General features: G+C 34.3%; 1 protein-coding gene across 4 annotated transcripts in view; it reads right to left on the bottom strand.

Annotated features, from left to right (window-relative positions):
- U2SURP (U2 snRNP associated SURP domain containing) overlaps window positions 1-14,012 on the bottom strand; it is a 47,902-nt gene that overhangs the window by 14,806 nt on the left and 19,084 nt on the right. For 2 of the 4 annotated variants that reach the window (XM_081068560.1, XM_081068561.1), the window contains exons 13-23: window positions 13,278-13,321; window positions 10,045-10,149; window positions 8,536-8,602; window positions 8,298-8,461; window positions 6,797-6,959; window positions 6,345-6,424; window positions 5,295-5,382; window positions 3,610-3,732; window positions 2,482-2,638; window positions 1,647-1,742; window positions 908-974 (exon numbers count right to left, since the gene is read on the bottom strand). In XM_081068560.1, coding sequence (XP_080924686.1) covers window positions 908-974; window positions 1,647-1,742; window positions 2,482-2,638; window positions 3,610-3,732; window positions 5,295-5,382; window positions 6,345-6,424; window positions 6,797-6,959; window positions 8,298-8,461; window positions 8,536-8,602; window positions 10,045-10,149; window positions 13,278-13,321 — 1,154 coding nt within the window. The remainder of the gene's footprint in view (window positions 1-907; window positions 975-1,646; window positions 1,743-2,481; window positions 2,639-3,609; window positions 3,733-5,294; window positions 5,383-6,344; window positions 6,425-6,796; window positions 6,960-8,297; window positions 8,462-8,535; window positions 8,603-10,044; window positions 10,150-13,277; window positions 13,322-14,012) is intronic. The other 2 variants (XM_081068562.1, XM_081068563.1) reach the window with 1 other exon arrangement.

The raw sequence follows: 14,012 nt of genomic DNA, 5'->3' as shown, positions 1-14,012 counted from the left end.
AACCAAATCTTTAATTTATTTTGTAAATATTTTGTCATAAACATTGCTGTCTTGTTCTGGTCACACCAACATTTCTGAAAAGGCATTGCTATTGCCAACTTTTCCTCATAGTATCCAATTGTTTCCAGGAGTGCTGATCAATCACATTTCCCTAACAATCTGCTACTAACATCCATTACTGAATCCATACAAATGAACAAACTATGCTGGGTCACAAAGGTCCCTCTGTTCACTCTTCCCCTTGAGAACAATAAAAGAACAAAGATTAAAAAGCAAAACAAAACAGGAACCTCTACTTTGTGTTCTTGATGCCATCTCTTCTATTTAAAAAATTAACTTCCTTTGCAAGGATTTGGAAAAGTATCACACGCTCCTACAAACTGGCAGAATTTGGGAGCAGGGATTCCTGTCATTCCGTTCGGCGTCAAATACAAAAACAATTTTGCTGTGATTACCAAAGAGCAAAATTCAAAATTATAATTTGTTTATGTGTGAAAGGAAAGGTTTCTTTTCCTTTTAATCTTAGTTCTGAGGTTTTTACATTTAAAAAAACAGAACAGTAATAATGCAATGTTTTTTTAACAGTGTACAATCCAAAAGAAAAAAAGCATAACCTTCCCATTCATATTTAATAATCACATTTTGTGAAGCCAAAACAATATTTGATGACAAAGATTTGGAATGAACGCAGGTGAAACTCAAAAGCAAAGTGAAACCAGATGCAGAAAGACCAGAAACCAAAAGCTCTTTATTCATGGATAAACAATGAAGAACTACAAATGATCCGCTTAAGTTTTTTCAACTGTGAAGTTTTCCTCTTCCCTATTATTTTAAGCATACCTCGTAATAAAAAAGGAAGCATATATGCAATAAGAAACTGAGTATATTCAAAACTTAAGATTCTTACTTTTGATTTTCTTCTTCTTCTGATTCTTCATGCTGGTCAAATAACTCCCATTTAGAAGTTGTTACAGCTGAATGGAAGGAAAAAAGGATGTAATTCCATAAGGTAAATTAACATTTCTGCAGTAGCATAGTAGAAGTCCAGCTTTAGAATTGAAATTTTGTATTACAGGAGTTATCTACGTTTATCTATTCTTTGAATAACCACTTGTATGTGCTAAATCTATTTCTTTCCTCACTCCTATACTAAAATTGTATTCAAATTCATGAAGTGACAAATAATGTTATCTTTATTTCTGTGCTGGACAGTAAGATTTATTTCATTAGAACTTATAAACATTAACTATTACAGATGATAAGCACTAGGATATATGTCCAAGTATGTATAAAAGGCAGGTCTAAACTTCATTTAATGAGTCAAGCATTATGAGAGTCAAATCTTGGTTTTTCTGAAACTGACCTCTAAGTAGATTCCCAAACAGGTATAGCTTCCCGTCTACATTTTCTACTGAACTGCCTTAACCTGAAAGGTTTTTAGTGATTTCTGATTATTCTCAAAACATCCAAACTGAAAGATCTAAGAAAATTAAATCAGCAAGCACAACGAAAACTTAGCCACCAGACATAAAATATGGTTAACACTGGGTCTTAAGGAAAACATACATACAAATACACACACACCAATGATTAATTTTCAGTAGTCAATTTTTCAAAGTTCACTGTTTATGGTACTTTATACTCACCCTGTGCTTCCAATTCAGATTCATCTACAGCTTCCCATTTTGATGGGGCAACTTTAAATATAGGCTCATTCTTCTTTGAGTCTTCAGTCGCATCTACTATTGAGGAAAGATAAGTCATTTAACCTTGACTTTAGGGGATGACCGAAACTAAACAGTTCATGGGTATTCACTGTATTATTAAAAGTAAAATAAAATAAGGCCAATAACAAGGATTATAACTGATCCAATTCTCTGCCTCTGAGGTCCAATTTTTAAGTAGTGTATAAATCAATTCAGAACATGTAAGTTACTATTATTTCAAGCAAATGGAAAAGTTAAAAAAAATATTTAATACCTTTACTGAATTATTAAACCACAGAATTCATATATTGCTCAATACTTTAACATATAATTCAAATGTACTAAAGATTGTATAATTCCCATTTCCAAAAATAATTTCAGGCACCTAGGAAAACTGAACCTATTAGTTAGGAAGACTAATAATAAAAACTGATAAAACTAGGTACCTGGGATTATGAATACAATTGAGAACAAGATTTTGCCTATAGTTTCCTAATGATTAAGACAAAAAGAGAAACATTATAAAAGACTGACTGTCCAAAGAAATGTGACCCCCCCCCCAAAAAAAAAAACCACCACCACAAAATAAACCTTTCTTTCCGCACAGTCAAATGTGTTACTGGGTATTCGAATTTTGAAAAGGCAAAAAAATCAGAAGAAAGGTAATGACTGGCACCTTAATGAGAAATTATAACTTTTTTCCACATCAGCTTGGATGGAAATTGGCTCTGGAATCAAACTTACTAGATCTAATCAGTCTGAAACCTGAACTTACAAGGCACTCCATCGAGATCGTCGTCGAAACTCTTAATAGGGACCCCATCGAGGTCATCGATGGGAGCAGCATCAATAGGAATTCCATCCACGTCTTCTAGAGGTGCCCCGTCCAGCTCCTCCTCGATGGGGGCACCATCGAGGTCTTCTGGTACATCCTGTGGAAACACACAGACTACAGTCACGCTTCCTTTCATTTGCTAAAGTCACACTGCTGAATATTAACCTGTAACCCAATACAAACTACCCAAAATGGACACCCACATTCCCAGGTACAGTGTGAGGACACAAGAAGAAGATATTTCATCATCCAGTCTGACAAAGCAGCAGTCATTCATGCGTCACTTATCAACTATTTACCAAGTGCTTCCTGATGCCACGTACCATGGGAGACACTGACGACACAATGATGAGCAAAAACGAGCTTGGTCCCGTGGTCCCTTCTGTCACAGAACTTAGTAAACTTTTACTGGGCTTGGGGGTGTTGAGGGAGGAGCCAGGCACTCAGACAATCAAAACAATTTACATATAACTGTAACTAGGCTGACTGCTACAAGGAGGTATGTCATACTAGTAAGAGTATGTAATAAGTAGGTATATATAACAAGTATGTATATATAATAAGTAGGTTTCACTCAAAGAGGTCAAAGACTTTATGAAGTTATGCTTAAACTGTGGGCAGAAGGATCCCAGGTAAAGAGGAGATATTCCAGAAAGAGGGTAGTATGAGGAAACATTGTACATTTAAGACACCAAAACAAGGACCTGTGCTTGGAGAAGGGATGTCAATAGGGAGGCCCTTGTAACAGTGAAAGTGACAATGTGATAGCTGGGTTAGGAGTACAGAAATAAGAAAGAATTCAAGGACTCCTGAGGAGGTAAGAAGCAACAGAATGATGAACAGAATCTGTTCTCACTGTGGCACATCTTTTTATGAACATATTTACTTAGGTAGTTATCTTCAGTCCAACAAAATGAAATCACGCTATATATATTGCTCTATTACTTGCTTTTAGTGGTAAAGAGTAAGCATTTTCCACAAAGAAATGTTATACCTGTAACATCACACCTCCACGGCATCCCCAGAAATAAATTTTAAAATAATCAGACAAATACACTGAGAACCTACCTCTGTCTCCTTTTCTTCAATAATATTTACAAGTCCTAAGAAAATATTTTGTAGTTTGATCAAAAATGGTTCTGGATAAATTGCCCAATCTTCCCATGCTCTGAAGCAGGTCATTACCCGTTGCTAAATAGCAAAAAAGACAACAAATTATAATTTAGGACAATATGTCTCAAACTTCATCTCATGAGAATGATCATCACAATTTGTTAAATTTTTCTTTAAACCAACATTCTTTTTAAAGTGTAAGAAAATAACTATCATTACCATGTTTTTTTTAAAAAAAATCAGTGTTACCTTTTAATTAAAATCAAAAAGTCATATAACTGTATAATGAAAAAGACAGTCAATGTTTGCTCTGACCACCTAAGACCAATGTCCCACACCACTCACATGAGGCCACATTCTGGGAAACACTAGCTCTGGAATCAGTAGAAAATTTATGAAAGCTGGATATCAAAGTAGCCAGGTATTGACCCAACTTTCTTTATGGTCCAATGAAGAACTTCCTAATTCTTACTAACACTTTTCTCTGTCCTGTCCCTAAACTTTTCTACATAAACTCTGACTTGTGGTCAAACCTTAAGGTAAAAAAAATTTTAAGTGTAGTTGTTTGTTTGAATCCCCTAAATTGCAGGGGTCACTGAGCATCTTCCCAAGCTAAAATATTTCTTCACAAAAATCTTCCCATGAAAGCGTACCTGTTTATTCATTAATAAGGTAGTTTGTTTGGCTTTTCTTAACACTGGTTTAAAGCTTAAGAGGTTATAGAAATTAGTAACTGCATATGCTCTGTAAACATGAATAACTAAAATGTATGTTCCTAATCCAGCCAAATCATTAAGTCCTGAGCTGCTTAACAACTGAGATCCATTCTGAGAAATGAACATCACAGAGCGCACTTATATACACCTAGATGGTACAGCCCACTGCACACCCAGGTATATAGTGTAGACTACTGCTCCTGGGATACAAGCCTGTACAGCATGGTACTGTACAAAACATAAGATTGAATCAAACACGAGATAAAAAATTGATGCAACTGAGATTTCGGAGGCTGCTGCTATTTTACAGCAAACATTTTTAGTGGTAAATAGAAAGAGAACACTCTAACAACAATAGTGTAGTAAAACAAACCAGTAACATAATTGTTTATCATTATCAAGTACTATAAACTATATGTAATTGTACGTGCTATACTTTTAGACGATTGGCAGCATAGGTTTGTTTACACATCACCACAAACCTGTGAGAATGTGTTTGTAGTACAATACCATGATGGCTGCGATGTCACTAGGCAATAGCATTTTTCAGCTCCATTATAATCTTACTGGACCACCGCCATGTATGCAGTCCATTGCTTACCAAAACGTCATTATGCAGTACATTATAAAACAAGTGATCTGAATTTGTTTTGTGAAAAAAGACTAATATTGAAAATATTTAAATAAAACACTTCAAAATAAAACAAACACATGACAAAATAACACTAGGCAACATACTGTAAAATTTCAGGAATTTTTTGATACTGAAGCTAAAACTGCAGTAAATTTTAGAACAATAATTTATGAAAGATGAAAGTTATGTCTTATACTTGTATTACATACTTTTTTAGCCCTCCAAAGTGCTTCAAACCCCCACGCCTCACATACAACACTAAGGCAAAAGTAACAAAACAATAAACATACCTTGAAGTTCTCAGACTGTAAATGGCCTTGAATTGTACGATAGGTAGCATTGAGGTCTGAAAATATCTGACATAACTTTGTTTCAAAACTGAAATTCAAATAATATATTCTTTTACAACATAATGTTTAAAAATTACTATCCACTTCAGCATGCTAGCCAATGAAAACCCCTCCTGAACTTAAAAAAAGACCTTATAATCAAATAATTCTTTAAAAATCAAGAACTAGGTGTTTAAACTCTAAAACTGTAAATGAACTGCTTTAATTCCTATAATTCTGAATTTTTCACCAGCAAAATCCCCAAGAGTCTTTAGGAGTTCCCTTGGTTAGCCAGGAACCTCATATGCAGCATACTCAGCCATCTAGTCTGATCTCTTTGTTGAATAAAACAAGAAATGGAAGTTAAGTGACTTGTCCAAGGCAAAGAAAACTAATAGCAGACTAAAACTAGGACCCACACCTCTGTATTTTCTTTCAGAGTCAGTTACTAGAGACAAAGTGCCTTAATTCATGAAATAAACACCAAAAAGGAACTCTGGAAAACTAAGGAAAAGTTATATATTAATTACACTAGAGCAGCATAATTTCCTATTGCCTAGGAAAACATTAGCAATGAACTACAACTAATACATGATTAGACAAGAACATAGATGATTAGAAAAGAACAGATTCCACAGTTAATGCTCTGTCTTCAGTCTCTACCTTTTTGCCATTATTCTTATTGTTTCAGCTTATTTATTATACAAGTGGCTAAATATGCAGTAAAAATAGTTCTTTTTTAACTCTTATTTGTTTTATTATCAAGTTAATCAAGAAACTGATATAAAAACTTTCAAAAAACTGTGATAATTTAGCTGACAGTGGTTTAGTTCAACAAACGTAATTCAACTTTTTAAGAAAATTCTATGACTATGAAGAAATTCAAATTATTTCTTATTACTGGATCTCAGGTCAACGTTCACCGATGTTTCAGTAAATAATCCTCTTTTCTGAACTCCCTACCGTTAAACATTTGATATCAGAAATATCAGTTTACATCATTATACTTACAATTTTCTATAATATGAAGCATTGGCAACTTTGGCTGAAGAGTTATACAAAACATCAGAAACCAAATATAATCTGGCAATCTGGAATACCAAAAGATTAACATAAAACCACTTAAAAGATAAAAACCATCAGCAAACAATGTATCTAGAAAATATTCCATATTGAATTTGTTTGGAATCAGTTTAGCTATAATTTAATAATCACAACTAATTAGAATAGTTATAAGCAGCTCAACATCACCACAATCATAACTTTGGCAGAGATAAAATTCGTAACTCACACTTCAACCTGTTGATAACTTGTGTGTCAATTAACATAGTAAGACTGCATGGAAAGATTTCTTCAGTCAAGTTCTTCACGTAAAAAGGAAACCAATTTCCATCTAAAAAAAGTCAACTCTCCTCTCCCTTTTACTTCATTAAATGTTCCATACAGAAAAACCATTCCCATACCTTTTTGGGCAGGGGTGTCTTTAAGATGGACAGTGACTCAGTAATGCAATCCACTATTTCTTCTGCAGCTTCAGCATTATTGAGACAGAAAACCATCGCATCTCCAATATCATTTTTCCTTGGAGTTAAACCTCTCAGAATTTCTTCTAATTTGTCCCTCTGTCTGGATACAAATTTTGTAAACATAGATACAAATTTCAAATGCCATTATAGTGCCTGCTTACAAAGTCATTTCTTTAAAACTAACTCAGATAAAATAATTCTGAAGACTACATTGTGTTAAGTCAGATTTGTAATAATTCCCCCAAGTAAGTTACATTTTTTTTTAAGACGTTATATGAGGAAGAATAATTTTCCTAGCCTGGAACTAACAAATGATTCCAGTAACTTTTAGCTTACAAATTAAGTAAATTTAAAATTATGGGCATTTTTTCAAGCATCTTTGAAAGGATCCTACTCCTAGGACCCCACTACGTAGGAAAAAAACCTTCATGTTCTTTACTCTTCTTTGAGGGACATCTACCTATTATTTTAGCACTTCTCCACAGCATTAGGACAGGCAAAAGCAGGGACTGACAAACTTTTTCAGTAAAGCCTCTTCAGAGTAAATATTTTACTCTTTGCAAGCCACACGGTCTTTGTTGCAGCTACTCGACTGCTATGATAACACCAAAGCAACCACAGAAAGCATGTAAAGGAATGGGCATGACTGTGTTCCCATAAAACTTTATTTATAAAAACAGGAGGTAGCCAAATTTACCTAGCCTGTGGGCTGAGTCTGTGGATCCTTGGGCAAAAATAATGATGAATACTCATCTTCAGAAGCAAATACACTCTCAAATACAATGCATCCATGAATCAATGCATCTTAATCAAATTCTATATTAAGATTTATAGACTATGCAGTGAAGTACATAATCCTGCAGGCTAAACATTCTTTGAGCCAATTATTTCCGTGAGGTATACAGAACTTCCTCTGAACCTTAAATAGTTAAACTTGTTTCTGATCCTTAAACTAGGCTCACTGCACTGGGCCAGTGCTGACTGAGCACCAATAGTAGCATATGCTTCCGTGGTGGCCACACGCCGCAAGCTGTGGAGAGGATTTGCCTAGTCAACCATCTGACCTCAAAAGCCATAAAATTAACAACTTTTCCTTGTTATGTTGCATTCAGAGGCAAGAATTCGAAGGGACTCGAGATAACTTCTGTAAGAATAAGAATCTGAAGCATTCTATTGCGAGAGAATCATTGCTTAGACGATCATCACTGATTTTATCAGTAGGAAGAGATCAAGGTCAACAGGACACACACTCATCCTTGCTAAGATGTTTAAAATTACAAAGCATATAACAAGATATGTTACTATTTTAAACATTCACAAGTAAAAAAAAAAAAAAAAGAAAAATTTATTTTAAAGTTAACATCTTAATTAAGACCATTAATCAAGCAACCATTAAAGCAACTTTTCTGATGTGTAACAGAAAGGGAAAAAATCTTACTCTTCCTTAAGTGCTCCCTTTTTACTAGTCTCCTCTACAAAAGCTTCTGTTTCTTGCTCTTCTGACATCCCATGCAGGTATGGATTTAATGGGGGTGGCCTCCAAAAAGATCCATTTTTGAACATACGAAAATCTTCTGTCCGCCACTTAGTTGGAGAATCTCCCTAACAAACACCCAGAATGTTATTAGAAAGTTGATACCTCAGTCAAAATTAACCAAGTAATTGATTCTACTTGCCTGCAAAATAGAATAAAGCTTCCACCTATAGTAAACATGAGCTGGTGTCTGGTTTTCAAATAAGAATCTAAAGTAAAACAAACAAAAAACATTAAACATTACATTCTTTAACAAAGAACAATATTCAATTAAACATAAACAAATGAAAAATGTTATTTGCCTATTTCTAAATGAAACCAAAAGAAAAGATCCCTGAAGAGAAATGCTCACCCGCTGTCATGTACTATCCCCTTCCTACTCAAAGGTATGTATGCAGTTTGCTGAGCCTTACAATTTTACTGAACACTTGTGTGTCAGATACCTTGTCTGGCAATGAAGAGATTTTCCCAAGATATAATTTCAAAAGCAGTGGTTTTTAAATTACTTAGTAAGGGCCAGTCCGGTGGCTCAGGTGGTTTGAGCGCCATGCTCCTAACGCCGAGGTCACTGGTTCGATTCCCACATGGGCCAGTGAGCTGAGCCCTCTACAGCTAAGAATGTGAACAACCGTTCTCCCTGGAGGTGAGTGGCCGTGTGCTGCCATGAGCGGCTGGTGGCCGGCAGCCATCGTGAGCGGCCGGCAGCTGGCAAGAGCTGCCATGAGCTGCTGCAAGTGGCTGACCGACGACCGGTGACCGACTGCCTCAGCCGGGGGAGCACAAGGCTCATAATACCAGCATGGGCCAGGGAGCTGTGTCCTACACAACTAGACCAAGAAACAACAGCTTGAACTGGAGAGAGAGGGGGCAGGACGGCGGAAGAAGGGGGGGAAATAAATATCTTAGATAAACATGAGTGTCTTAGATGCCATAGCTATTTAGAAGATAAGCAATTTCCTGTAAACCTCATTTATTCTACTCATATATCTGACTTACAAAAGATTCACTGAAAAGCATAATGGAAAGTATTTTCCTCCTAAAGAATGCTAAAAACAATGCTATTTAATTAACTAAATCAAAATCACATGGAAAATTGACCTAAGCACATTCTAGTCCAATTACTCAAACTGTTTTCTCATCCCATTGCAAACATAACCTGATACTTTTAGAACTTTATTCTTGGAAATATTTTTAATTCCAAAAATGAAGTGAGAAGTCTTTTTAAAATGCACATCTAATGATAAACGCAATGTGGTACATATATCCAATGGAACATGTTTTAGCCTTAAAAAGTTAAAGAGATTCTGACATCTGCTACAACACAGATGAACCTTGAAGACATCAGACTAAGTGAAATAAGCCAGTCTCAAAAGTACAAATACTATGATTCCACTTACGACAGCCCAAGAGTAGTCAAATTCACAGAAACAAAGTACAACGGTGGCAGCTGGGGCTGGGAGACCAAGGGAATGGGGAGTTGTGGTTTAAGTTGCACAAAGTTTCAATTATGGAACATGAGAAAAGTTCTGTGAATGGATGGCGGTGAGGGTTGTACCAACAATGTGAAAGTACTTAATGCCACTGAACTGTACACATAAAAATGGTAAATTCTGTTAGGTGTATATATTTTAACACAATAAGAAAAGCACACCTGAACATGGGATTGTTGATTTCTCTGTTCATAATCATAGCTTCAAACATTGGCCCTTCACGTACAACAAACTCGATCATGCGATGTATCAGGGCGAGCAAATTCCTACAACAACAACACAGTTAAAGAAAATGGATTCAGACCCACCACTACATAAACTACACTTGACCTAAGTTACTACATTGTGCAGAAAAAGTATTCTGCTGACTAATACAGAATTTTACACCAAACAAGTAACCTGGAGCATGTTAATGCCTTGTGCATTAGGAGGGAGTGGGGCAGTGAGGATAGGGAAGTGGGATGGGGAGGCAAAGTGAAGGGAGGGTGGGAAACCACAACACAGCTTCATAGCAATAAAGATTTAATTATCTAAATGCCACTTAATTTTATTTTCCAAATGCAAAACATTAAATTATGAATTCACAACTAAATGGAAAGCTGCAAACATATAATATCAGTAACTTAGAGCTTACATGTTATCATAGCCACCTAAAAACTTACACACTATTTTAGGCTTAAAATATTCCTAAACCAAGCACTTTTGTGGTGGTTTTGAAATGTTATATACATGACTGTAATTTATAAAAATGCAAAACTATTTAACAAATCGAAGGCCTGATTTAATAAAAAATCCACCCAACTGCTGTGCTTTTCTGGTACACATATAGCAGATGGAGTTTTTATTGAATCTGACCTTTAATGAGGCAACATCCCTTTGGATCACACTTTAAACTAGGTCAAACAGCTCATGACATGTATAATTCTGCCTGTGTATTACGAATCAATGAAGCAATTACATTGCCAAAGCCTTAAATGAATGGAGTCCTCTTTCCAAAATATCCCCAAATAAGGGACATGGTGAGATGCCCTTCCCATTTTTCATAACAATTACTTTCCAATATTTAAGCCAAAAATAAACACATTTAACTTTTTAATATTCATTTTATTGGTTGGGCTCAGAGAAAGTCTTTTTTTTTTTTTTTAAATCTGAAGCTGAGTCCTAAAAAGCTGAGTCCTAAAAGCATACGATAACTTCTTAGACTCCAACAGAATTTTAGACACTGATTATGGTATCAGGCAAAAATGACTCAGCTTATTACAAGATTCTTTTGTGTTCTCATTTCACCAGTCCCCCAGCATATAGACTTGACAAATAACAATTGGGAAAAGCAAAAGGATATTGGCTCTTGGTACAAGGCACACATTAAATTACACCTTTAGCATTCCCAGCTCAAATTAAGTTCATAAAACTGCTAGAATATAAATAAATATATAGTTATAGAATAAGACATTATTTTGGCTCTGTAATGCCTGCTTCAAAATACATGAACAGTAAAATAATTAATCTCATTGTGATTATAATTATTTTCTCACAGTTTTCAAACAAACCTACTTGAGTGAAAACTAAAATCTCTACATAGTGAAAACAGTGAACTTTTTTGACCTCCTAAAGGGTCCTAAAAGAGGTCAAAAAAATTATATGAAGGTTTAAATCTTTACAAAGGGCAAACTATATATTTAAAACTATTAATTCAACTTCAAATTGTTAAAAAGCCAAAAGCATTAATTTTAAATCTAAAAATTATTTTTCTTTCACAGAAGTATTAATCACTCTGCAAATTTGCAGTTCTTGATATCCAAATGAGAATGCGTATGTTCTCAGATCCATAGTTAATAACATTATTTTGAAGGAAGGGAGATAACGTGAAGTTATGATTCAGTTCCAAAACTCCTACTGGTACGTGTCAAATTAAGGGAAGGGAAATTTTATGTATCATAACATATGAAAATCAACTACTAGGTGGCAAACACTATATACATCCAGAAACTTGTATGAATTAAGTCAAAAGCAACTTGACTTGAATATCAAAGATAGATGAAAAAGTTTTAACAAATTTAAAACGAAGAATTCACTGTAATGGTGAGTCAAGACTTTTTTCAGCAAAATGTATACTCAAAACTTTACTTAGAAAGCAGCTGAGCCACATGGAAAGCTACTACTTAATACTTTTTGAATGCTACAAAAATACTTTCCCGTGAATACTTTATCAGTGGAAGAAAGAAAACCACTATAGTTTTAAACAGGCTTGTAACTGATAAAATCTATTTTTAGAAAATTTAAAGTTTAAAAGTCTTAAAATGTTGCATATGATTTAAAATCAAAATCTGACAATTAGTTGTTGCTAACTTAAATTCAAGATTATTAAAGAACTGTAATCACACTTTTTCCTTAAGGATTGTTTCTTATTTTAAAAAGGGTGACTTTTCTATCAGAATAAAACAGTGTAGTACAAAAAGATGATATATTTTAAGTGCATTATTTTATTTTAAAATGGTAATTATCTTATTCCGGGCAACAACAAAAACAAAAAAAAAAATGCTTCTCAGTTATAATAAAACCACATTTATTGGAGTCGATCGTACCAATGTCTGGTCAAAAACTGTATACTTTCCCAATCCATCCCATGATGTTTTCCTGGTCCCCCGCTGCCGCAGACAGTTCAGCTGGTGTTGCTCACCAAGGCCAATGTCAAAGAGAATTTGGTATTCTTTTGTGTTCATTTATTATTCAACCAGTGTTGTGTTCCTGTGTTTGGGAAAAGGCTTAGCTTGACTGAGCAAGAGCATACCTAGAGCATGAATTCTTCTGCTTTAACATTATGTTGGAAAAGAAAAAAAACAAGAAAGGGAAATGAAAGAATTCCAAATACCCTTACCATAAAAAAAAAAAAGTTTCTAGTATGGTCAGTATTCATGAAAATAATAGGAATTCCTTCTTAAAATCAATCAGAAAAAAAACAAAGCTATGCCTTCAATAAGGAGAACTCCAACTAAGGTTGCATATCAAACACAGATAATTCAGAAATGAAGAAAAAAGTAACAGATTGGGTCAAATTGTAATATCATCTAAAATTCAAGATACATTTAAAACACCTATTTTCCCATCACAATACTCTAACATTATTAGACTAACAACTCCAGATTATTAGACATATCCTAAATACTAAAGCTGTAAAATTGCCTATATTGGTAGCAATAAAAACAAGAAAGATAATGACATAAAATTACAAAGTACACTAAAGATCGTTAAATTTCACATATCCCCCCAAAAAGTACTGGGAAGGAACCATTGCTCAGTCAAGATATTACCTTTTCCTCAACACCATTTTTTTTTAATTCAGAAGGGGATATTGTCTATATTTAGATCAGTAATAATAAAGAAAAACATGTACCTTTCTGTTGGGATAACCACTTTGACTATGGCTTGCGACAGAGTCTGTATATGAAGTCACATCAGATAATAAACATAGAATATGTGAGTATTGTTAACAAGTAACAAGCAAAAATATACATATGCATTGAAAATACTACATATCTAATCTAATCACAAGTTTTGCAGGCAATCACTGCATTTGAAGTAATTATACACTAAGCAATTACATAAAAGCAAATGGATGTGTTCAGTGAACAGTAAATGTTCACCAAATGCAAAGAATCAGAACATCCCTGTCAGAATGCACATCAATGCACTGAAATAGGTACTACACTGAGAATTATCAGATAAAGATTTTAATTTGTGAAATAATTAACCGTTTGTCTCTGACCATAATACAGTTTGCTACTTTGTTCCCAAGCCTTTAAAACCAGCCCTGTCATTTTAAGTGTAATTAACTCATAACAGAACCAACAAATTCTTATAACTTGAAATTAAGTTGGTTTTATGTTTAATAAAAAGAAAATACTCACCCTTCGCTTTTACTAGTAAACTTTTTTTAAGAAAAACCACATATGCTCTCAAATATTCTAATACCTCAAATCTTGAGAACTAAGTTAACCTAGCTGCCATCCAAACAGTTTAACTATTTAGGTCTTTCTAATTGAAAAGTCACTTAACCAAATACAAAGTATCACTTTCTCAAAACAAAGTAAATTTAGATACTGTATTTAAACAAACCTGGGTATAAAAG

The sequence above is a fragment of the Rhinolophus hipposideros genome, assembly GCF_964194185.1.
Source record: "Rhinolophus hipposideros genome assembly, chromosome: 2".
Taxonomy (NCBI): Eukaryota; Metazoa; Chordata; class Mammalia; order Chiroptera; family Rhinolophidae; genus Rhinolophus; species Rhinolophus hipposideros.
The sequence above is the reverse complement of the archived record's forward strand: the minus strand, read 5'-3'. Positions and strand labels throughout refer to the sequence as shown.